Raw genomic sequence first — 25,163 nt, 5'->3', positions numbered from 1 at the left:
GGCGGATTTGGTTTGAAAAGTGGAATTTGCATTTATTGAACCTTTGATTAAAATACACATTAGGTTGGCCCCGTCATAATAAGATGCATGAAATCATCAGCAACAAAATAAAAACAAAGAAAAATAACAAAAAAAAAAGAGAGAAGGCCTGCGTACGTACATCACCATCAGTGGCTCTGAGTACATGCACTGATCTCCATACACATTTGGACAGACAGCACACAGAAATCAAGATTTCTCTTTTAAGCTTTGGATCAAATTGTTGCTGCTGCATTGATCACAAATTAATATTTACAGCCGTAGCAGTTTTGTTCTCCCACATGAGAAAATAGTGCATTAGCGGTGACATGTTTAAGGAGTCTGCATCTCCTGAAATCCCAGTTATTACACTGCACCGACCCAGGGTGTAGAAGTGAATGATTAATACCTTACAGTACTGGTAAGTATTGATATGATGGTGTGTACTGGAAAGAAGCACTGATCTTTACTGGATCTTCAGCTACAAACTAGTGTTTCACCATTTGATTTTTAAATATATATGTATATACACATAAACACACACATACAGTTAGACAGTGTTGAGATTGTGTGTATGGTTATAGGAATCTTCCATCATTCTTATGAGTGAATAAGTGACAAACAGTAAACGCGTATATAAAGGTCATACATGTATAACTCTGTACATTATTTGCTGTGAACAACACTTAAAGCACTTTATGTTTTTCCAGCGTCTTTCCAAAGCTCTTCCACTCACTTCTTTTTAACTCCGTCCTGCACTTTCGGTACTCCTCCTTTCCTCCGTTCATTAAACCTGCACCATCACGCACGTTCTGAAGCAGACAGGATAAACTTAGCGCCACTCAGAGATCGAAGGCTAATTAAAAATTAAAAAGAAAAAAAGCGTGCCTTCGGTTTCCGTAGCTGCGTGGCGATGGCAAAACAGCCTCACACGAACCTGCCTTCACCTTTTTAGAACTCACATTCACCTTTTCGTTTACTTTCTCGTCATGAAGTCAAGTCAAGGAAAAACTTGAGGGTGTAACATCACTTGCTGACCCTAATTTTGCTTTAACATGATAAGAAGTACATTCGGCGGATAGTTCTCCTGATAGTAGCGTCCTGGCTTGCAAACAACAACAATCCACCAGACCCCGCACAATCAACATTAAAAATCAACATTCAAATAACCAGCTGTTTGTACCGTCGACATAAAAGCTCAGAGCCAAAACAAAAAAATCGCTTCAGAACAACAAAAAAAGTCAGCGAGGACGGACCACCATCAGCCAGCTCCCTGCGAGGGTTTGATTACGACTGATGACTGATCCACCCAGGAGAAAAAAAAAAAGAAATAAAGAAATGTAACAATAAGGACTGATTTGCACAAAATGATGCACATTCAACAACAGTAAATACAGAAAAAACTACAACAAACTCACAAGAGGAATGACAGTAAACACATCAGCTGATGGGCTGCATCAGCTCTGATCAAATAATTAAGAGGGTTACCCACAGCTTTAAAAGACACTTTCACTTCAATATCCTGCTGTAATGATTGTAAACACATTATTTTTAAACATCAAATTTTCTTTATTATTTAGTCGCATGAAGCTCAGGTAAAAGGTACCAAAACAAACTTTGATTAAACTCCCTGTTGAGGCTTCAGGGACACCGAGGAGTCAAATACTGCCGTTTTAGAGTCAACTCATCGCACATGGACTCCTGTAAAGGACTTTTTTTCCCAACAGAAATGCTATGAAAGGCAGAATTTTAACATAAAACATGATCTTTTCCTAAACCTGCAGTGCAAAATAGGACATGGGACATGAAACAGTATGTCCTGGATTACGCACGACCCCTAAAAGCTCTTTTAACGTGACTTTAAATTAAGTCACTAGGAACGCAACGGCATCATTTTAGAGGATGTGAACCCCCAAAAATTTAAAAAAAAAAAAAAAAAAAATATCTTTCCTCAAATGAATTTTCTGTCCCGTTTTCTGTCTTTTGACTCATGAAAAACTGCAGTTTCTGCCCCCAAACGCTGTCACAACCCAATCCAGTGGAAATGAATAACCTTTCCCATCAAAGTATGCTCAGTAGATCGCAAGATTGTTGCTAGAAATACAGTACTGTCACATTTAAAGCACACGATTATAGTGAAACTTTGACGACTTGGTATCGGACATGAACAGTTGAGGTAATACATTTATCAACATTTAGTGTCACGGATACAATCAACCAATGCCCATTAACCTTTCACCTTCACATCACTCCATTCTTTTCCTTCATCTCCAGTCTCCGCCCTTCATACAGGTAGTGTTTTACTTCTAAATGAGACCCTCTTTACCAGAAATAAAGTGTAAAAAAACAAACAAAGAAAGAAATCAGTGCACTATACACACAGAATCAAATACCAAATAATTTAAATCTGTATTTACATAAAAAAGGCATAAAGTGAGGTTGAAATGGTTAGTGCTAATGATGCTTGTATCCTCTTGTTACACCTCTGCTCTATCTTTCAGGTAGTACCGTTTTTACCATCTGCAATATGCTTCAGGTGGATGGTTAGTGTCTGTGTCTACTTCATGCTACTGGTGAAACTGGACTGGACCTGGATTATAATTAGCCCACCTAAGGTTGAGTTTCTGCACATAAGAGATCTGGACTGAAGGAACCGACCTGTCATAACGCACGATGCTCTGCTACGGTGCTGTGAGTGGAAAAACCCCCAAAAACCCCCCAGAAAAAACACGAGGCGTTCAGGTGCAGACGTTCCACGAACTAGTAAGCAGCATGCTCGTAAATGTGTATCTAAATATTCTCTTTTCTGATCGATGGCAGCGTTTTATACAGCGAAGCAGCGGCGTCTCAGAGGACGACCTCGAGTGTGGAGCTAATGCTTTCCCTCCTCCCCAGTGTTCTTTAAAAAAATATGCTGCAGGCGCAAAGTGTTTGATCTGGCGTTGAGCTTTAAGTGTGTAGTTGGACCAAACCGAGCTGCAAACAGCCTCTCCTCCTCGGGCCGCTTCTGCCTCCCGTCTCCGGTCTAGCCGAGCAGGGAGCTGCGTCTGGATAGGTCTACGTTGCTGGCGCTTAGCCCCCTGCTGTCTGAGAGTCCAGAGTTGACATCCTGCAGGCAGATCAGGTCGTGTTAGTATTTGGGTTAGGAAACGCTGTGCATATTCTGTCAGGTAACAGACAATCACCTGGACTCGATATTTAATTCGAAAGATAGAATTTCCTGAGTGAAATTGCAGCTGTGAGGAATAAAGTACCTGTGTGGTTTCCTCGGTGCTCTTATTGAGGAAGTTAAGGGAGCTGGCTCTCTTCATTCTGTACAGAAACACACGATTACCAGTGAACTCAAACCACAAACTTCAGTAATGAGTTAAAGACAGAAAGTGTTTTTACAAAACTGAGTGATTTGAGTAATATTTAGGAATGGACAAGGCAGACCACCCATCATGGTTCCCGAGCAATTAAGGCTTCATCGTGGATCTTATTTACAAGGTCACGCAACCTTCATGCTCAATTGTAAATGTTATACTCAACTATATACCCACTGGACCCTTTATTAGGTACGCCTTTATAGTACCAGGTTGGACCCCGTTTCTCTTTCAGAGCTGCCTCAATTCGACAACGTGCTGGAAACATGACTCATTACTTCTTCATGTTGACACAACAGCATCACACAGTTGATGCAGATTTCCTGCTTGCACATTCATTATGAGAATCATCCTTGTGCTTCAACGTCCTGTGTGTTCAACGATGTTCATCTTTGTTTCAGTTTCGTATGTTTCAGTTTTGAACAGTGTTATAATTGGTCTGAATTTTTTGAAGATGTACTTTTAGCTTTGGGAACTGAAGTGCGAATGTAATTTGGACTGGCGAGAAGAAAAACTGAAGTAACCATAACTATAACCTGACTGCACAGCTGCAGTAGTCTTACCCTGGGTTGCGGGGTTCTTGAGGACCGCTGCCCTGCAGCTTCTTCACCAGCATTTCGCTGCTCCTTCTCAGAGCATCACGAATCTTACCGAAGGAGCCGCTGCGGCGCAGAGACCCGTTACCATCCTGAGGGCGAGATGTGCAACAGTAAAACTTTAGAAAAACACCTCCTTTAAGGCACGCTAGAACAGACTCACAGACAAGGATTTCCACAGTACTTTATGAAATTATTCACACTGTGGTTTACGCTGTAGTCACATCCAGTCAATGTGAACACATACTGCTACTTTATTAGCTTCCAAACTTATGTTACCCCGTTCCACTCAGCCGAGTCGTCGCCCTCGTTCTCCCCTCTCTGTCCACCAGGTCCGTTCGTTCCCTCCCTGCTGTGTCGTCTGTCGCTCCCAGAGCCTCCGTCCTTCAGCAGCTCCACCACCTTACTCTGGTTAATGGCATCAATACCCTGAGAGAGGAAAATAAAGACAAGGGTGATGCAAGGGCCTGAAAAAAAAACCCTTTTATACAACAGCAGACGCAGCATGTGTTCTTTACTATGTGCAAACATTAGTACGACTGATCTTTAAATCACTTTGGCACACAGTTTATGAGCCAATAAATCGTAGCTGGAATGCCTGTTGAACAAATCCGCTCGCTTAACTGAAAAATCCCTGAAAAGAGCCCAGATGACTAATCTAAAGGCGGTAATTCAAACGGCCAAACGGCCGTCGTCGAGAGGGTTCCTGTTGCACCTGTTTGCGTGACTTGCTGGCGCACTCCTCCAGTGTTTCTGCGGCCTCCAGTTTGCCCTGGCGACGGTACAAAGCTCCCAAGCTTTTGAGGGTTGTGTTCACTGTTGGGCTGTTGAGAAAGAAAGAAATCCAGCTTTTTTTTTCTTTAGATCTTTTAAAAGTAACCTAATCCATCAATCAGGGTTAAACAATCAAGCGTTAGACCTTTCCCAAACTGAACCACAAAGCAAACACTCTGCTGCTTTGAGAAGTTTACTGTTACACAGTCTGCAAAGTATCTGCTCCTCAAACAAAAGGGATGGAAATGTGCCGTTTCTACTATAAAACTAGAAGAATGACGAACCACAGACTGATAAAGTCAGTGGTTTAACTTCTAGTCTTTTGAGGCAAACATAGATTTGTAATGAGCTTTGTTTCCCTTCCTTTTTGGTGATGATAGTTTCCCTGTTCTGTTCCTCTGTGTTACCATTTTTCATCTTTTTAAAAAGACAAAAAGGCCATCAGATCAGAGTAGCCTCCCTTGGTAGACATTCACAGTTAGGTCACATACATGATCAGACAGTTTAGACTTTGACCTGTTTCCAGTGGATCTAAATGTCTGATTTACCTGTCCACCTTGCAGGCCTTGTACCAGCTCCCATACTCTACATATGGGCCTGAGTCCTTGCGTTTGCCCTGAAAGAAAGAGTGACACAGATTAATATTAAACGAGTCAGAAAGCAGGAGGAGACAAGTACAAAATGCTGGTCCGATAGGCAGCAAGTTAAAACAACAAAAAAACCTTGTCCTTATACCCACTGTATGTGTTGCCTGCCTACCTTGCTCTCTTCTCTTTCCTCAGCGTGCATCCAGATTGGTTTATTATCATCTGCAACAGGCAGAAATATCACATAATTACTTTTTTTAATACAAGAACATCATGTGTGGGCCACCAAACCCACACTGAAGAGGACTTAAGATGCTTTTTATTGTTCTGCACTGTTAAAATCATAAAAATAACCCAATAACTATGAATGACACTTCAGTCTGCTGGATATCCTCTAATATGGTCTGTAATTTGGTCATTTCAGGCACATTTTCCATGGCTGCCCTTCAAAAGCAGTTGAGGTCAAATAAAAAAACGTTGGGTTAAAAGGGAAATAATAGTTATGATTAAGGAGGAACTGTCTAGAGTCCTGAAATACAGCATGGAGTTGGATTTGAGTTTAAAAAGTATTTTAATTGTCCTGAAAAATGACCAAAATCCTGAAATTACCCATTTTTAGTTTGAGGTAATGCCTCTCTGTCTATGTAAACACATTTGATTTCATGTAAACAAGCAGCTGTCACTCACCAAACCCAGCTAAAGCCCGCTCTCGTGCTGAGCATGTGAGCACATAAGGGTTTGATAGACTTAGCTGGATAGGCGGGAGGAAACCATCAGCATTAAGCTGCTTTGCGAGCTTCAGTGTAATCCTCTGACTTGCTGAGAACTCAGAGCGATGCGGCCGTCAGGGTGTGACCAAACCACAGCCTGAATCTAAAAAAACAAGGCTAACAGGAAGACTTCTGATGTAAATTGAGCCTGACTCACAGCCTGCTCCTCTCTGCCCAGTCCTGGCAATTTGAGTAACTCTGTGACCAGCAGGATCTGATACAGTCACTTCAGTGTGACTCAGCTGTTTGCCTGTTGGCTCTACTTACTGTTGACAGAGCCAAACTCCTTCTCGTGCGCCCTGGTCAAAATCTCTTTGTACAGAGCTTCAGCGTCTGCAAATTTCCCCTGCTTCAGGTAGCATGTGGCCTAAAGAGAAACAGGAAGCACCGACAATCCTGATCAGATCAATAAAATATCTTAGAAATAGGTGAAATAGTCACAGGGGAAAAAAACTATAAAGGTAGTGAAACAGTGAAGAGGCAGAAGGGTGTTCAAATGATAGACTGTATATAAAAGATGGGCATAGCCAACATTAGATTTTAACTGGTCCCAGTGAGAAGCCCCAAGGTGAACGCTTAGCTGTTGTCCTTTTGACTGACACAGGACGCTCATAAGACAGCAGCTTGTCAATCAAACAGAAATCAATATTTTCTTTATCCTCCTTTTTGGCTCTGAAGGGAAAATATAAAAAAATTACTGAATGCGACACGATGTTCAGACTTTAATCCCGTGTCTGAGACCAGAAGCTCATCAGGGCAGCGTTTACTACCGTCTTAAATCACGTGAACAGCAGGGGAGTTTTCCCAAAGACCTTTACAGAACCAGACACATTTTTACAACCAGAGGAGTCGCCCCCTGCTGGCCATTTTACACCCTGACGCTACATCTATCTTTACAGTCTGTAGTGCAAATTAAGTTCCCACCAGGTTATTTTTGGTTTTGGCCACATTGGGGTCATCAGCTCCGAGCTTGGATTCGTAGATCTCCAGGGCTCGTCCGTAGTAGTACTCCACCTCGTCGTACTTGCCCTGGTTCTGACACAGTAGGGCCAGGTTGTTCAGCTGCTTAGCCACGTCTGGATGGTACTTCCCCAGCACCTGGTTACAACAGTGAGACAACCACACATTTGCAAAACAAACTACAATCACGTGACCACATGGAGACTGTCTGGGTAACTTGTCTGCTTATGTACCCTTTATATCAAAAGGTGATTCAGTTGCTAAAACACAAATATGAACAAAACTGCAATTGTACCTTCTCTCTGATCTCCAGTGCTCTCTTGCAGAGAGGCTCAGCCTCCTTGTATTTGCCCCTCTTGCCATATAATACAGCGAGATTGTTGAGGGTTGCAGCCACAGCTGGGTGGTCCTTCCCCAGTGTCTTCTCCCTGATGGCTAAAGCGTCATTCAGAAGATGAGCGGCTTCTTTGTATTTGTTCTGGTCCCTGGAGCACAAAACACAAAGCACAGACCCATGGCGCTGTGTTCAGAGGCTTTATTTTACAACAATGAATAGTTTATGAAAAGCGTCCACACTCTCAAGCCCCCACCTGTACACCAGAGCCAGGATGTTGAGCATAGTGGCGACGTCTGGATGGTCATGCCCAGATGTCTTCTCCAGGTCCTCCAGGGCTTGCTTGCACAGCGGCACAGCCACCTCGTACCTCCCCTGAGAGGCGTACTGGATCACCAGGTTGTGCAGCGTCCTGAGGCGCGCCGGGATCTCGTAGCCTCCCTGCTGGGCTGCCACCTCTCCACTGGGCTGGGCTGTGACACGAAGCACAGCATGGTCGAGAATAAGCAAAACTACCTACTAGAAGTTTTTAAAGCGTTACATGAAGTTCTCAAATGAATGATTTGTTCAGTACTCCATCAGTTTTCAAAAATAGTAACTAAGTTACTGTCAGATCCAAGCAGAACATATGGTGGATAAAAAACATGAAGTCAGATCTGCTGTAGTGATCAGCACTCCAGCAGGAAATGGAGGAAGCTTCTGTAACAAGATTTTCTTTTCCTTTATATAATTTGATGATAGTCATGTTCTCCAAAAAGTAGATAAAGCCTTTTAAAAGCTATGTGTTGTACTCTCTACCCTCTCTCCTGCTTGTTATGCTCTTGCTGCTGCTGAACGCTAACTAGCCATTCAGACTATGGCTGAATGTATATTTCACTGTAAGAGCGAATGAAGGTTCAGCACGTAGCGTGTGGTTAATTTGCAGGAAAGCTAAAGACGCTGCATACACTGACACAACTGATTTATCTTTGTATGTGCTGTGTTGAAGAGCTGCTAAAAAACCTATAGCACAGAAGTTTGAACTATTTAAATGACTTGCAGTTCAGACTTCAGGGCTACAGGTGCTATATTATTAAGATAAAAAATAAAGCAATGATTAAAAACTGTAAAACTAAAATAAAATGTCTGCCCACTCTTAACTCACATGTGTATGCATGCCAGATGTTTCCTTGAAGTAGCTGCAGCATGAGTAGATCAGACAAGGCGGCTTGTGGTCGGTCATCATTACATGTGCATAGGTGAACGCTGCACAGTGACTGAACACCCAGTGAGCTACCAGTTATCTCTTCCTGTGGTGTACCACATTCGGCACTCTCTCTGTTAAACTGGGCCGTGGACAGCCTGTACTGTGAACCGATGATTAACCTCATCAAATCGTTATATCATAATTCATTCAAACTGTCTTGGTCACATGGGAGCCAAAAACAAACAATCCCTACATAACATGTGCGCCTCTCAGAATCATTCTTGTATTAAATGACAGATTTCAGCTTTATGTGAGGCTTTGACTGGCTTGAGCACAAATTCATCAGTAAAATCCCAATGTACTCATCTTAAAATGAGTCATCCCATTAAGGCCTCTCTGCTGATGTCATACCTGGTCCCTGGTCATCATCATTAGGGAATAAGTCATCCAGGTTATCCTTTGAAGCGTCTCCGCCTGTGCTGCCGCCCGAGCTCTGGTTCTTCTCCTCGGAGGGCGACACGTCGTCGTCGAACTTCTTGATCTGGTTCATGAACTCCAGGTGCTTCTTCTCCTCCTCCAGCTGGGCGACGCTCTGCTCGCTGCGCTGCAGCTTGTGCTGCGTTCCAGCCAACTCGTCCCGCAGCCACTGGTTCTCCTGGCAGAGGCGGCGCACCTGAGCGCGCAGCTTCTGCTTCTCCGACTCCACGGCGCTCAGGTGGCTGGACAGGGCGATGATCACCTGGTGTAAAAGGAAATTGTAAAAATCACAAAAATATCTGTTTGTTTGTTTCTTTGTGCACCAACTCTGCCACATGATCAAGAGGTGAACAAACACCTTGGTCCACAGATACACATTAGGAGGTTCTTATCTATATCACATATTAAGATGCTGCCTAGCAACAGGTTAGAACGACCTGCATTCAGCATGTATGCACCAATCACACCTTACAAGGATCGTATAATTTTTGTTTCAAAAGACTTCATTTATATCAACAAAGCTTCTTTCATGCATGATATATCACAAAGCCATCAGGCCGCCTAGTGACGATCCAAGATGTCCTGTTTATTGCCTTTGTAAAAAAAAAAAAACCCTTATAAAAGCATCCTATTGTATTAGGTTCACAATAGAGTGTGAACTTCAGTGTACAATTCAGTGTAAACGTCAAAAACCTAAGTGTCTGTCTCTCACCTGTGCCTCTCCCAGACCCAGCTCAATGGCTTCCAGACTCTTGCGCAGCAGCCCCGACTTCTCTTGTGCAACAGGTGGCTGGGTGCAGTCCAGCAGAGAGTTTAGGAGCTGGGCATGCTCGCCACGTAGCGTCTCCAGACCCTGCATGACGGTCTTAGTGTTAAGGACGATCTCATCCTGGCTCAGTCGCTCCAGGGCTTCTTCACGTGGATACACCATGGTGGACATTGCCAGGTTTCACACACACTGTGAGAAAAGGGAAGGAAAACCTACATTTACTTACATTTCTGATTCACATTCTGCCCTGCTTGAAACCCTCAAAACATTAGGTGTTCAGTGTAACCACATCCTGCCACAGAAGGTGGCAAAGAAACAGAAACGAGCGATGATTAATTTGCGGCGTGAGGACATAATGACACAAAAGATGAGACAAATAGTGGAGTAATATTATGACTCAAACCCAGCGCTGCCGACAGTTCCTCTATCCACCTGCTCATGAATGAGAAATACCACACCGGAAACACTGAAGGACATGATGTGGCGCAAACAAAAGTAATGAGGAGAACAAAATGAGAAACACTGACAACGCGAATGAAGGGACTGTTCCTGAGATTCATTTCCTGTTTGGCATCATCCTGTAAATGATGGAGTTAAAAGAGATGGATGAAAAACAAAAACCACGCAGCACAAGCGTGTCTTGTTATGAACAGAAGGCACGCTGTATAAAAGTTTCCCGACATCAGACAGAAAGAGAAAGGTTGTCTGTGAGATTGTATACTGGACAGATAATTAAAGTAAATTTAGCCTGAAACAAACACAGACCAGCAAATCCAATTAACAGGAGAAGTGATCAGTGAACAAAGCTAACCTCGTGAGGGCGGGGCAACGATTATCACAGCGGCGTCGGATTTAGAGCCAGACGGACATCTGGATGAAATGTTATTTTAAACTAAGACAAATGTCCCAACATCTGTAGCAGCATAACTGAGCAGTCGTAGGTTAGAAATTGGATTCATACATTGTATACAAATAAGTAAAAGACTCTTAAAAAGCCAGCAAATGGATCAAATTATAGCCTCAGAGAATATTAGACTTTAAACTTGAGTTTCCTTCTCCAATTACATCTTTATCTCTAAAAAAAGATTACTTTTTAGTGTAACTTTGCTACTTTAACCTCAGAAAAATTCTGTTATTTAAGTTGGAATTTTTCTGCCCTTCATAAATTTACATCTTTAATACAAAAAAACATTGGAGCATATTTTTTCTTTGTATGTATGCCAGATAATAAACTAACCAATTTACTCTTAGAACATCCATCTTTTCTTTTTCTTCACATATTCACAGCTCTAACCTTTAGAAAAGTGTATTTTTACAGTAATTTTTATGTTTTTTCCTAATACATTTATGTATTTTTACCTTTTTTTTTTTTAAATCTCAGAATATCAAACTTCTTTCCTGTAATTCTCAATCATACATTTACAACTTTAACTGATCTCTCACAACCTAAAGGCAGATCTTTAAATTGACTTCCTGATCTTCTGGGAGTACTCACAGTAAATGTAGTGCTATATGGTCTTTAAATCATTAGTCATGATTAGTCATGCCCATGATGAGCCTGGCAGATACACGTGTGCACTGTGAATCCTTCCAGCCAGGAAAAGAGAAACATTCATGCTGCGTATTAATATTTAGATAACATTTACAAAGTCCAATATCCAAACCGTGGGCCACTTCTGGCACAGTAAACGGCGACTTTCCGCCTTGAGCATGCGCACTGTCTCCATATTGACCAGATGTAAGTGAAAGGGTTGCAGCCGCAGCAGGAGGAGAAAGAGGTCGTCAGAGGAGCCAAATGTGCAACATCGTGACTTTCTCTCTCTCCCAGCTTTGATGGAGGAGGCGCACCTGTTCTCTCCTGCTCCCTCCCTTCCTCTCTCACCCATCCTCCTCTCCCACCCCCTCCCATCTTGCCTCATACACTTGACTGCAATGCACCAATATTCACGCTTCCTTTCAAGTCCACCGCTTCACAAATGCAGAAGAACAGAGCTAACTGTGCGGGCGGACAAACGAGCGGCAGCAGGAAATGATCGCGATCGCACACCCCTCACGTTTGAATTAAACCCTTCAGAGCCATGAATAAAGGCAGGAGCCGGTGGATGGCCGAGGCCTAATGCCGGGGAGGAAGTCAGCAGATCAGTGAAGGTGACCGACAGCAGAGAGCACTGCTCAAAAAGCATAAAGCTACAACAGACGATGAACATAAGGCCAAATAAATGCCTGTCCATCGCTGAAAACGTGTTGATGTGTCTGGTCCCGACATGCAGCCTGTTTGTAAACAGTGCAGGCCCGATCCTCCAAGGTGTTACACAACACAGAGATGCGTATCATTATTATATCATTATCATCATCAGCACACGCAGGGCTGCATTATTTACAATATGCACACATAATCCCGCAACAAACACCACGTAAAGAGCGATGCTTCATTTCTAGCGACAGATTTATCGACCTGGCCGTCCCACTGCTACAAATATACCGACAAACTGCCCTCATGCAACATAAACTACAATCTATTCTGACCGTTTAAGTGCACCGTAGTGCAAGTATTATTATTGTTTATCCTCAGTTTTACCTTCATCGAAGATAAACGCAGCAATTACAGAGCCTCGAACAAAGCGGCAGCACAATGTTGTGATGCTCCGGACAGACCCGCGTCAAGTTTACCAAAACGAACAAGCGTCCGGTGCCGGTTTTTCAAAATAAAACTCCATTTACAGTTAGACAAGTGGCAATGGGAAGATAACGGCATCCAAGGACGAAACGGAGAGTGCTCTCTCAACGCTGAGCAACTTGTACTAATACACGAAAACACGGTCCGCTTGTTTTTCTAAAATTCACTTCACAAAGCAGCCATTAAATTAAAATTAGCTTTACTTTGAAGACTGCTGGGTGACGAGAGCTGCCGCTAGCACACCTGCTTTGTTGAATTAACACGCCTGCAGTTATTTGTAGATAAACCGAAATAGCTCGCGCACGCTACTGAGTTTACTTTAATGCGATTACGGCAACAAGTTTAACTGAGCTAAAAGCCACCTTGGCTAGCTGCTGTTTACGTTTTTCTTCACTTTAACTTACCCAGCTGTCACTTGACAGTAGATGACGGGGTGGACACAGCTAATATTTAGCTGTGTTTTTAACTTTAACCTCGGTGTTCACAGTATAAGCGACTGAACCTTTATTCGGCATAAAACTGATTATTTTGTGGATGTGCTTCAAAATTTGACAGAGAAAACGAAATGGCTGAGTTCCCAGAGACCCCAACCAAAGATTGAAAAAGCACTAAGATGATTCACGTTCGACATTTTTCAGTCAAGGCGGGGAATACATCTTGCGCATGCGTATAGTCGAGTTGTCGCTCTCGCAACATCCGAGCGTCTGAATTTTTCAGTTTCCCTCAAGACTCTATTTAATATAATAACCTAAATTGACATGGTGTAAATTATTATGCTATTTGCATGGTATTGTTTAGTAACATTAAGGTAAAATAGGAAAACGTAATTGCTCATACCCTTGGTTTTTAAGTGTGCTTTATAAAGTTTATTATTATTATTTATTGTAAAACGTTCACTCGGCGACATCTTTATATAGATGATTAGTTACGATAAAAGATTGTTTTAAAAAATAAAAGCAACAACAATACAAACACTTGATATGAATAATGAATTTTTAAAACTCGTAGACTATTTACAAAACAGAAGTTTGGATATAATTCTCTTGGTTTGCTAAAGCTCTTTGTCCGATGATGTCACCAGCATCCTCCATCCACAGGACCCGCTGCCTTGTTTCATAAGTATCATGTGCTAAGCTTAATTTATACTTTTTACACTTTATGTATTCATCAGAAATCTGATTTTACTCTCCAACAAAGACTATAATTAGTAAAGTTCCCATTATTTCTGCAATTTTACGTCATTGAGCAGCACATATTAAGTGATATTTACCCAGACAGCCTACAGTGTCTGCATCAGTTTGTTCCACTTCAGAAATAAGCTGTATGGAGCTGTAGTACAAGCACACATCTGTAGTCCAGTAAGAGGAGACAGGGCTACAAATCAAGAATATCTTTATTTAAAAAAAACAATGAAACAATGAAACACTTCCACTTCTCATCCCACATCTGTTTGATTGACAAACGTAATCATGAAAAAAGCGGTACTACAAAACATGTCAAATTAAAAAAAACAAAAGCAAAAAAATAAAGAATACAATATAACAAGTACTATTCTGATATGTACAAGCATCATTGTTTCTTATAGTATTGTTATAGGCAAAAGGCAAAAAAGCTGAAGACTGCTGCTGAAGAAATGATGGTATGTGCAAAATACTCTTCACAAGTCCACAAGCTCAGGGCGCTCTGTTCTGAGCAGAACCTCGGTCGGGTAGAAATCTACTGCTTTCACAGGTAACTCACATTTTCATGAAGACAGGTGGCAAAATTAAATTAAATTAAAACATGTGAGGGGGTAACGGCATGCTCTCAGAAAGGTGAGCTTGTGGAGGCTTGGTGAAGAAGAAGACTCTCTCATCACCAGAAGGATGGCAGAGAGAGAAAGACACTGCTGACCACTGACAGATTACTGATGGACCGAACAGCTCCTAATCTCTAACCACGACTAGTCAAGGACAGAAGAACCATCGTCACAAACACATTGACACAGGTACAGAGGTACAGGTATTAAAAAAAAAAAAGAAATACACAGCAACACTTTCAGGACTTACACACACAGAACAACCAGCTTGTTCAGAGAGACGGCAGGAGAACATGTAAATGGGGTGAAATCAGTTTTTGTTAGGTGATAAGGAATGAGACTGTGTTGACAATGCAATAACTTCAAAACAAGGATCACTTTGTTGTTAATGTAGGGTGTTTTCAGGCTATCAGCATCCACCAAAAACCTACATATCTCTGGATAGTCTCACAATTTCTTCACATTTTAGTTTCTGGCAGTGATTTTTAATACCTCTAATGCTCAGTTTCAGTGATCTCCCTCTGAGCGCACAAGTTGAAGAGGCATGACAAGACTACGCTTAATTTCAGGAAATCGCATCATTGCAATAATTTGACTAACAATACTACAAGGCAAAGAGCATTTTGACTCAATTAGAGGTCTCTTCCAACAGCAGATACTCGAGCCCAGCTACAATTTACATTAAAAAGTTGAAGGTTTCGTTCCAAATATTGTACAAATTTCGCAAATTTAAAAATGCCGTACCACACTTCCATACTAAAGTTAGAAAAACCTACTATTTCAACACTACGAGTTCATACATTTAGCAAATAGTTTTGAGGTTCCCATGTAGTGGGGAAAAGAACCACTGCCTCATTGACTGAGTCCTAATATACATTATATGGACAAAAGTATTGAGACACACCTCCTAATGTTTGAATTCAACTGTTTTCAGACCCGTTGCCACAAAAATCATTCATCTAGCCAGACAGTCTGCCTTTACAACATCTGTGAAAGAATGGGCGGGTGCAAAGAGCTCACTGAATTTGAGTGAGGTGCTGTAACAGGGTGCCACCATTGAAGTATTTCCCTCTTTAATATCCCACTGTCAACTGTAAGTACTATTACTAAACAGGAGTAACCATGGCAACTTATCCACGAAGTTCCCGACCACATAAAGTTACAGAGTGGGGTCACCGAGCGATGAGGGATATGGCATAGACATTAACATCAGCACAAAAACTGTGCGCCGGGAGCTTCACAGCATGCGTTTCCATGTGTAACATGTAGCTGACTCAGGTCTTTTGTCCATATAGTGCATCTAGTATTTTAATCATTATTTTCACAGTTCTTATTTTGCTGACCTAACGATGCAGAAACTCAACTCTGGCTGACTTTACTGGAAGGAGTTAAAATGTGGAGTGGGAACTGTTTTAGTTTCTAAAGGGGGGGGACACAACAGAATATGCTTTTAGCTCAGTTTTGGTCTCCACCAACTCTTATTTGACGCATCATTGCAATAAAGTAGTACTAAAAGTTTGTTCTATTTTCTTAGCAAAGGTCTTTGATTTGTTTCAGCAAATGCAGCATTTTACGCTTAAGCCAGTATCTTTTAAAGGAATTAGTAGTGGAATGAAACCTCCTGTTTTTAGTTTGGATCGAGCAACCTCTACGTCAAACCACAGTCCATCATCCAGGAACCCTAAAACCCGACATATTGTATGTAAGGCAGCTCTCTGTCTGTAAGGGCCTTCAGTGGTTGTCATCACGAGGAAAAAGAGGAGCCTCATTTCTAAAAGTCTGTGATCTCTACTGTCTTAACAAAACTAATCAGTCGTTCACACGTAAACTGAATTCAATACATTCAAATTTTTTTGAAATCCCTAAAAAAAAAAAGAAAAAAGAAAAGAAAAAAAATCAATCCGCAGCTAGCTGAGTGTTTGCTCGGCGGTGACCACTCGTTAGCGAAGCGTTGTGTAACAGGAGAGGAAAAACAGAGATGGACATGTGCCGCCGACATCACAACTGTAACACTTTAAACGCCGACACAGGAGAAAAAGAAACAAAAAAAAACACTTTGACATTGACTTTCAAACAAACCAAAAAAAAAGTCATTTAAACCAAGAAATTGGCATTAACACTATTTTAAAAAAGCTGTATTAGTAATACTTCACTGGAGAGTGTTACGATGTAGGTGACACAAGGCAGAATCATTAAAAACAACTTATAAATCCACAAACATTCTTAGATTTTAGCTCCAATGGTTCCCTCTGTCATTAAAAGTTCAGTTAACCTTCAAGCTTGTCCAATTTTTACTGTTTAATCAAGAAAAACAAACTGTATTCGCCTTGTGCCAGTCTACAAAGTGAACAAGATGACCACTGCAGCTTTTGCAGCTCTAATCGAATAGTCACTGACATCAACACACACGCACACTTACACACCAGCTGCATGCCCTCTGTCACATGGTAAAAAAACAATTCCTCCTCTCAAGTGATTTTTTTTTTTAAAGTTTCTGATCACATTACATGTATTTCACACCACACACACACAAACACACACTTGTTACCAGTTACTGTACACTCACTAATCACCTCATGACATCCTAGAGAAAGCGTGTAGTGGAGAGGCAAAAACAAACAACAACGAAAAAAGGTCAGTAAGGAGCCGAAAGACAACGAGCACGCTCTGTGAGAGTTTCCACCAGGTCTGCTGTTCCCACTGAAAACAAAGCTGCCAGTCTAGCCAATAAAATGAAGACAGGTTTTTTTTTTTCCAGGTGGGGGGGGGGAGACATCGGCCACAACGTTGTGCTTCACTGCAAGTAACTAACTCCCATTTTTACAGCACGAACACTGAAAGAAAAAACAACAGCTTTTCCCGTTAAGTGCTGTAAGAGTTTCGGATGGTTTAAACATGCATTTTGCTGCTTTCTGTTGCATATGTATTTATTTCTGCTGTTAACGAGAGTTAAACCTTTATTGTTATTTTGTTAAACACCCAAAACGGTCCACGTGTAATCGTACGGTAAGTGCATAGCAAATAAAGATGAAAGAAAATGCACACTACGGTAGCCCCTGCCCTGATGTCTTGGATCTCTTCACAGTAACAAACACTATGCATCACGACACAGCTTTGCAGGGAAGGGTTGGACATTTCTCACTACTGCACTTTTTTTTTTAAAGGACACTTGACATTTACAGGTTGTTGTTTTTTTCTCTCTTTTTTTTGGTTTTTTTAAGAGGAAATATTTGCCATTAGACATCCAAATCACCTACAGAGGAAATATATATATAGATATAGTATGGAAGCCCTTGAAATTAAAAAATAAACCAACAGGATTTGTTGAAGGGCATTTTTTTTTCTGCTAACATAGGGTGAGGGGGGGGGGGGGGGGGGGGGGGGGGAATCCATTAAACGCCAGCTTTGTTATTTGGCTGCACGTTCTTAGTGACTTGTGCACACGCTGAGGCGCTGTTGCACTAGTTTGGAGTTTGTTTGCGGCACATGGTTGGTGTATCTGTTAGTTTAGAGCATGCACGTGAGGATCGGGGGTCTTCTGAGGGGGGCGGGGGCAGTCTTTGAAACCGGTGAGTGGTTGCATGCTGCTGCATTCCATAGAACGGAAACATAAAAGGCAGTTAGCTAATAATCTTGTGCTGTAGTCCCCTTGTAAACACACACACACACCCACACACACACATACTGTACATTCACATGTGCATGCATACTCACGGAGCACACCAACACACACAGAAAGGGGGCAATAATAAAGTGACTAGTAACAGCACTGCACCCCAGCGCTGCCCTCCCTCCTCTCCCTAAAGACAAATAAGACAACTGAAGCCAAAATGAGATTAAGGAAAAGGAGAAAGTCCAGCTGCTTTATGTCCTCCCTCAGCTCTGCGGGCGGCTGAGAGGTGGGGTTTGTGTGGAGGGCAGTCGAAAGGTCAGGTCCGGTTAGAGGAGTCGAGGCGCTCGGCCCTACGAGGGAGGCTTGCTGTAGCCGAAAAGTCCGACAGGTAGGTATTTGACGTGAGTGGGCCACTGGGCGGCCAGCTGGAAGAACTTGACGTCGTTCCACTCGACGCAGTCTATGGACACTGGTGGGAGATGGAAACGACGGTGAGGATAAGCTACAATGTGAGCAGGAAAGAAACAAAGCTGCTCGTGATCATCCAGCTCACCTTTCAGGATGGTCTGCTGCTGCTTGGCCGAGCAGATGAGTCGACTGATGCCTTCGATGACCTGGCTCTTGGAGTCTACGTCCTTCTCTTTGGGCTTCTTCCCCAAGAAGATGGTAGGAACTGAAGGGAGGAACAAACACCAGAGTCAAAGTGCTGTGTGATGGAGGGAGACGGCGACTGGGTGGCAGTGTGTGAGTCTAGATTTAGACTGGCTTACTTCAATTGCATTTAAATCTCTAGTATCCCACTACAGAGGACACATATATATACCCTGCTTCTCAGAGTATGCGCTCTGAACATGGATCTGAGGGATTCCTTTTAAAGACTTGTCCAAAGGGCTTTGCAGTAACTATTTTAGGGCCTGTCTGCAGGGAACCTGGCTAACTGCAACAAGCCTGCAAGTCAAAAACACTTATTTAGTGATAACAATGTAATATGGCCTCAGTCTGTGCTGAACGCAATACAGGGATCATTGTAAGAAAGAAATCAGTGAAATTAATCAATCGTTATTAATATTACAAATTTTAGTTTCAAGTGAAGCCATAATCATAAAAATGATTTAAAGCATCAGATTTGCAACGCCTCACCTTTTTTGTTCTTCTCCTTGGTGACCACAGTCATGGCCATGGTGCTGACCTGGGCCTGTGGATCGCTGCTGCCCCCGCCTGGTAGCCTGCTGACCTGCAGCGAGCGGAAGGCGCTCTTCAGCGTGTTCTTGCAGCCCGTGTCGCGTCGCTCTCCCTCCCGCCGCTTCTCTGCCAGAGAGGCCAGCCAGTAATCCACCTGCAGGCCGATGGCGTCCACGCCGTGGGACATGCTGGGGCTCCTGTGGACAGACAGCGCGTGCATGAGCGACTTCCTCAGGCCCTTCGTGACAACTATAAAGCATCGTAACTGAACTTTCCTATTATTCTCTGGTCTCTCATATCAAACTTGTGAAGAACTTAATTATTAACATATTTATCTGACATTATTTGTAGTTTTTAGTTTCAGCAGAATACACAGATGCAGTGAGGGGTTCTGCTCTGGTCCAATTATGAGACATACATACATCTAACTTTTCTTTACATCACAAACACATTTGTAAGATCATTTAACAGCTTCACGAGCAGACCGACTTGAATCTGAGAGCTGAATTTCATTCATCATGTTCAACACACTCCCCAAAAAATTTCTGCAGAGGACGAAATGTAAAAGATCAGATCAGTGATCTCTGCAGAGAGGCACTGCAGCAAAAAAAACATCTGATTCAGTGGCTGAAGCATCAAAGAGAGCCTCGATTGGGAAGAGGATCTCAGAGAAACACGAACAACTCGCTGCCTGTTTGCTTAAAGAACAAGCAGACGGCTGATTAAAAGGCATTTATCCCTCTGCCACAGCTCAGTACTGACAGCATCATCAACATGCATGCTGACAGCTGAGACATCAACAGAAAAACATACACAAATGCAGAAAATCAACCTGAATAAAATAAACGGTTCTTTAAATATCTACATCTGAGGACTTGATTTAAAGCACATCAGTATAATTACAAGATCCTGTAAAGAAATATGAATGTTAGAGAACTCTTACCCTTGAACTGTGAGCACGCTCCCCATGGAGGGAGAGGAGGGAGGCGTGGCTGTCTCTTTGATCATCCCGGTGGGAGAGCCGTGGGAGGGTGGTGATGTGGAGGGGACAGCGAGGCTCACTGCTACACCCTCCTCTGCATCTCCTTCATAACCCAAATGGAAATAACGTGAAACCCTAAATCGAATTCTTTTTTAACATCTTTTGACGTTTTCCAAACACTCACCTGTTGGAGACTGACCAGACTCGATCAGACCAACCTTCACCACCTGGAAAACAAGAAGGGATGTCAGCCAAAGATCCTGAAGATGAGCAGCAGCAAAGGTAAAAAGTTCCCACTCAAGAGTAGAATTCTCACCCCAATAAAAGGAATGAACTTCTGGTAGGAGTCTTCATCTCGCCTGGGAAAAGGACAGTGAGCGGTGTTTGTTAAAGAAGACCTAAAAGATCAAAGATCTGGCGCGTGTTCGCTGACATCTGTACTCACGTTCTGTGCTTGCAGGTTAGCATGGCCTCGGCGATGGGCAGCTGGTGTGTTACTGTAGCTCCGCTGATGTATTGGGAAATTCTTCCTGCCACATCCAACTGATCTGCAGGAGAAAATAAAACAATTGGAGAAGTGAATAAACGTGCGAAACGCTGAAGTACGTCCTGAGGGGAGACGGCACGTGTGGTACCTGTCTGCGGCGGCTCTGAGCGACTGAACATGTCTCTCCACGCCCCGTCCAGAAAGGAGGAGCTGTAGCGATTGTCGAGGGCTCCGAGGTGTTTAGCCACAGGATGAGAGCCTGATGAACATAATGAAAGAGCGGGAAGGAGGAAGGATCGAGGAGTTTAATGAGCTAACACGACTGCCTGTTCCTCCTACCAATGTGCCAACAAGCAAGACATACTAACAAGTTACAGCATTTCCCAAAGTCCAATTAGCATGCAGACAAGTGACTGTGTGCACCAGACATCACTTCCTGCAAAGCAGTAAAACTTCGCTGCGGTCTGACTCTACAGGAGGAGACAAAAGCAGGCTCTCTCACCCAGCGGCACCACCAGGAAGCGCATGTGGTTCAGCCAGTCAGATGTCTTGTTGGCGAGCTGGGTGACGAAGAACTGCAGGATGGCTCCCAGGTAGCTCTGGCTGCCCACCGCCACCACCTTCACTGGTCTGGGCATGGACGAGTTACAGTTGCAGCTACAGGGAAAAAGAAAGAGAGAGAGAGAGAAATACTCATTACTCAAGAAACAAAAAGTTTGATCATTGTCTCAAAACATACTAAGAACATTCCTGTTTTAAGAAACACAACCTAATCTCTATTGGAAAATATCCTAAAAAAATAGATTTCTTATTACAGTGTGTCCTACAGATGTACAGATGTGCCTTGGTGCACATCTGAGATGAAGCACATCAAACTAGTGAGAATTCATTCAGCGTTGCACTCCAGGTACTGTTACTGATGGCTAGCAAGCTAAATAAAACCTGTTATTGTGGCTGTACTGTAATGGGTTTGACTTCAGTCCCAGCTCCTGCATTAGAAAAAGAAACATGAAGCCCCTTTTATTCCCAGACTACAATCTAACTCACATTATTTAAGGCAAAATAATCATTTTATATTTCTAACTATTGCTCTGATGACATTTCCTTTATGCTCAGGCAAATTTCATGCCAACAGTGCAAACACAAACCAGAAGAATTCCCACATGTGTGGGAGAGAGTGATAAGCAGAGGGACAAGCCGACGTGATGGATGCAGATATGGGAGACATAAAGTTTTTGTTGCTTTTATAAAGCAAAGTGAGTCACAGGGGCAAAAAAAGGAGGAGGAGAACAGAAGGAGCAAAATATATAAGGGTCAAAGGAAGAACAGAAGTCAGAAAAATAAGGCTCAGAGCAAGAAGAAAGACTAAACAGATGAGTCACTCTGCACACCAATGAGTCTAGCTCGCTCTGTGTGTGTGTGTGTGTGTGTGTGTGTGTGTGTGTGTGTGTGTGTGTGTGTGTGTGTGTGTGTGTGTGTGTGTTAGATTCGATCAGAAAAACTCACAACTTCTGGATGCGAGTGAGCACGGCAGACAGCACCGCCTGTATTTCAGCTGCTGAGCACGTGCAGACCACCGGGTGTCTCTGTACCTGGAGCTGCTCTGCAACATACTGCAATACATGAAAGAGGAGATGTGCAGTCAAAAAAAAAAAAAAAGGAAAGAAATAGGAATAAAAAAGAAAAAGAACGAACCAAATCCACCCAAAGTTATTACGGAAAGCTGCAGGCCTTACCTGCCCCTGCCAGTCTGTGCTGTTGACCAAAATGAGGCTCTCTGGGAGCGCCGAGTCCGACAACAAAATCTGGTTAAGCTGATCGTACACTGCTTTCCTCAGAACCTACACACACACACACACACACACACACACACACACACAGAGTACATAAATCTCCCCACAGCGACACATTTGCTCTTCAGATGACTCATCACCACATACATAATTCATTTCTGAGCTCCAGGCCGGTCGTACATTATCAGAATTCATGTGTTTTATTTTTTTTAAAAACGCGTGGGTCATAAGCAGACGGAGAACAAAGGAAGATTTTTTTGTTAATTCCTCTGTGGGAAACAACCACAATACGCAGGTTTATTTTTGTATACATGGTTGAAACGATGATGCTGAAATCCTGGAAAGAGCTAAAGCGAAATGAGATTTTATAACCGTTCAGTGTCGTACCGGCGTGCTGTGTCCCAGCTCCGGGGACCTCTCAGAGTCGGAGCTGTTGGTCCGCTCACTGAGAGGTTTGGACAGCTGTCTCTCCTTCATCGGAGTGCTAATGCGCTTCTGCCTTGGTGTATGGCCTCCATCCAACCTGGTGGGGAAAAAAGTCAAACTCAAGAAATAAGAAGTTCAGGATTTTTCAGCATAGTCGCCTCTGAGGCCTCATTTTTCCTTTCATTTTATAAGCTTTACTTAGAGATCCTGAGTTGCCCTCAGAATTTACCAACCACAGGGTTTGTAAGCATGTTCATTAAAAGAAGGGGTTAATGCCTGAATTTGTAGCAGATCCAGTGTACAGTTATAATGATATAGGATTGTCTTTAGCGTACATTACATTTTTTGTAAACTAAATGCCCTCCTGGCAGACTTGGGGGATCCAATCTGGCACTAACTCTGCTGATCACTTAACCTTTCACCTTTCTGTCCAAACATATATTTATTCTGGCTCTAAAAAACAAGATGGCAGGGGTCATTACTCAAGCTAAAACTGAGCTGATTAGTAAAGAGGCCAACGCACAGATTAAAACAGCTAAACAAATGTATCTGGGACTAAGCCTTGGGTGACTTACCTCGGCGATGCCATCGGCTGTGCTTCACCTTTGCTGCTCTTAATGGGTGTACGGGGTTTTTCTGCCACGGACACCATGATGCACGGGCCGACTTCAGCGAACAGCTCCTGGTCTGTTAGCTCCTACACACAAACAGACACACACAGTCCACAGACAGGCTGTCAGTGTCAAAGAAAGGAGATACTGGCACCCACTTTTTTGTGTTTCTTCTGCTCTCTCAATCTGTCTCGCTTGCAGCACAGATGGCGGCGAATCCGCCTCAGAGTGATACCGACAAAGATCCCAGCACAACATTAACTCTCCCTCTTTGACACACTGACACTCATTTAAAAACACACGAGGAAAGTCGTACCAGCGTGTCGGTCTCAGACGGGATCTCATCCAGGTTGCGGCTTCGGGAAGGTTTCATCTTCTCCAGAAGAGGCTGCTCCCCCTGCTGGGAACAGAAGGGAGAGGCAGTCAGTCTACGGGCTTAATGAGCCTCGAGATTTGGTAAACAAGAAGGAGCAGAGCTCTCGGCTCTCGGCTTCAGGGAGAAAACTCAACAGCAGTTACGCCCAGAAGATGTTGGTTTTCGTCTGCCGTTTTAGGCCAGACGAAGCATTCTACACAAATAATTAGATAGGACCTACTTACTGAAGTGAAAGCAGCTCCTTCATCTTCCAAACACATATTTGAGAAAGTGTCCCAACAGCAGTCAGAACCTAAAAGCTTATTTCATTATGAAGGGAGGAACTGGAGCTGCCTGAAGCACATCCAGTGCCATCCATTCAAACTGAGAGACTAAACCCTTTTTATTCAGCAGATGGTCACCGTCAAAGACTTATTGAATTTCTGCTCCATTAAGGAAATGCTAGCGTGAAACATTTTTCAAATTTCACATTTCCACTGCGCTCCCCGCCGTGCTGACTGTCACCGGCTTTAGATTCTGGATATTTAGCACATCAATGCAGAGTCGCATGCTGTTTTTCATGCTACTTGCTTCATTTCATGCTGCATTCTTCACGTACTTTATGGTACTATGTGCTACTTAGTCACACTGTTTTACTACAGCTTTATTGTTTTGCTATCCTGCCACTAGAAGCACTTTGCAATCTTAGGTTAATGCCGTATCGCTCAGCTTCTCGTGTACTTTTACTATGACTTCTTAAGGGCCCAAGAAATAGAAGAAGTTATAGTATTCACAAGAAATCTTGAGCCAACCCTACGTTCTTTATGTTTGGCTAATAAAATGAGGAATGTGCAGCAATTTATTGAAATATGAATGAAGCATATTTAAGGACAGACTGCACAGCGTGCTGAGATATGCCAAGTTTTCAGCAAATTACGTGTTTTAGTTGTAACAATAGTAGTAGAGCCTACAAAGGGATGGCTCAAGACTTGTGCACAGTACCGTATATCCAACACTACTAAATTAAATTGTGTATCAAGTTTTTTTCCCACAAGGTAACGTCAATGTAGAGAAAATACAAATACTCTTGAGTTTTTGCTGAGACGGACACAGGTCTCACTTTACACCAACGAGGCGAGCGCTGCATTTGGACACAGGTTTGAAAGCGTTCCGGTTGTAAAGTCAGATATCCTTCGTGAAGAGTTCACTGCGCTCTAACAGGTGAGGCGTTTCAGTGAGTTACTCACCGGGCTGAACGTGTCTCTGCCCAAACTGCCTTTGCTGTTCAGGCTGCCGATCTCCGTCTGAGAGCTCGACTGAGACATTCCCTCAAAGAACGGCCTGAGCAAACACACACACACACACACACACACACACACACACACACACACGTTAACTTTTTA

At 42.9% G+C, this 25,163-nt stretch overlaps 2 protein-coding genes across 5 annotated transcripts in view; both read right to left on the bottom strand.

Annotated features, from left to right (window-relative positions):
• Positions 1-6: 6 nt before the first annotated feature.
• klc2 (kinesin light chain 2) lies at positions 7-13,130 on the bottom strand. 3 transcript variants are annotated; one of them, XM_085450961.1, is made up of 14 exons: positions 12,918-13,130; positions 9,780-10,025; positions 9,002-9,329; positions 7,661-7,877; positions 7,366-7,555; positions 7,035-7,208; positions 6,378-6,477; positions 5,513-5,562; positions 5,302-5,369; positions 4,695-4,803; positions 4,259-4,408; positions 3,947-4,071; positions 3,273-3,330; positions 7-3,127 (listed from the first exon to the last, which is right to left on the bottom strand). In XM_085450961.1, the coding sequence occupies exons 2-14, from the start codon at positions 10,005-10,007 to the stop codon at positions 3,044-3,046; spliced, it is 1,881 nt and encodes a 626-aa protein (XP_085307087.1). In that variant the 5' UTR covers positions 10,008-10,025; positions 12,918-13,130; the 3' UTR covers positions 7-3,043. The 3 variants fall into 3 exon arrangements, with proteins under 3 accessions (XP_085307087.1, XP_085307089.1, XP_085307086.1); XM_085450963.1 differs by lacking the exon at positions 12,918-13,130 and adding an exon at positions 12,717-12,771; XM_085450960.1 differs by lacking the exon at positions 12,918-13,130 and adding an exon at positions 12,415-12,593.
• Positions 13,131-13,888: 758 nt separating this feature from the next.
• Positions 13,889-25,163, bottom strand: part of pacs1b (phosphofurin acidic cluster sorting protein 1b) — a 74,510-nt gene continuing 63,235 nt past the window's right edge. Inside the window, exons 10-24 of one of the 2 annotated variants that reach the window (XM_085450956.1) lie at positions 25,008-25,101; positions 23,722-23,805; positions 23,370-23,491; positions 22,756-22,891; positions 22,312-22,416; positions 22,082-22,188; positions 21,078-21,232; positions 20,724-20,834; positions 20,534-20,636; positions 20,405-20,447; positions 20,273-20,315; positions 20,050-20,191; positions 19,065-19,303; positions 18,478-18,597; positions 13,889-18,393 (exon numbers count right to left, since the gene is read on the bottom strand). In XM_085450956.1, coding sequence (XP_085307082.1) covers positions 18,275-18,393; positions 18,478-18,597; positions 19,065-19,303; positions 20,050-20,191; positions 20,273-20,315; positions 20,405-20,447; positions 20,534-20,636; positions 20,724-20,834; positions 21,078-21,232; positions 22,082-22,188; positions 22,312-22,416; positions 22,756-22,891; positions 23,370-23,491; positions 23,722-23,805; positions 25,008-25,101 — 1,723 coding nt within the window. In that variant the 3' untranslated portion in view covers positions 13,889-18,274. Of the gene's footprint in view, positions 18,394-18,477; positions 18,598-19,064; positions 19,304-20,049; positions 20,192-20,272; positions 20,316-20,404; positions 20,448-20,533; positions 20,835-21,077; positions 21,233-22,081; positions 22,189-22,311; positions 22,417-22,755; positions 22,892-23,369; positions 23,492-23,721; positions 23,806-25,007; positions 25,102-25,163 lie in introns of both variants that reach the window. The other variant, XM_085450955.1, reaches the window with a different exon arrangement.

Source organism: Copadichromis virginalis, linkage group LG3, assembly GCF_057382275.1.
Source record: "Copadichromis virginalis isolate Kocher_CV1m ecotype Utaka linkage group LG3, C_Virginalis_male_GT1.1, whole genome shotgun sequence".
NCBI classification, from domain to species: domain Eukaryota; kingdom Metazoa; phylum Chordata; class Actinopteri; order Cichliformes; family Cichlidae; genus Copadichromis; species Copadichromis virginalis.
The sequence above is the reverse complement of the archived record's forward strand: the minus strand, read 5'-3'. Positions and strand labels throughout refer to the sequence as shown.

Bases quoted from the DNA above. Each gene is read 5' to 3' on its own strand.
- klc2 (XM_085450961.1), bottom strand. From the start codon at position 10,007: ATGTCCACCATGGTGTATCCACGTGAAGAAGCCCTGGAGCGACTGAGC. The intron at 9,330-9,779 runs GTGAGAGACAGA...CTTTTACACCAG, and splicing joins TGGGTCTGGGAGAGGCACAG to GTGATCATCGCCCTGTCCAG. The intron at 5,563-6,377 runs GTAAGTAGAGCC...TGCCTGTTGCAG, and splicing joins GGAGTTTGGCTCTGTCAACA to ATGATAATAAACCAATCTGG.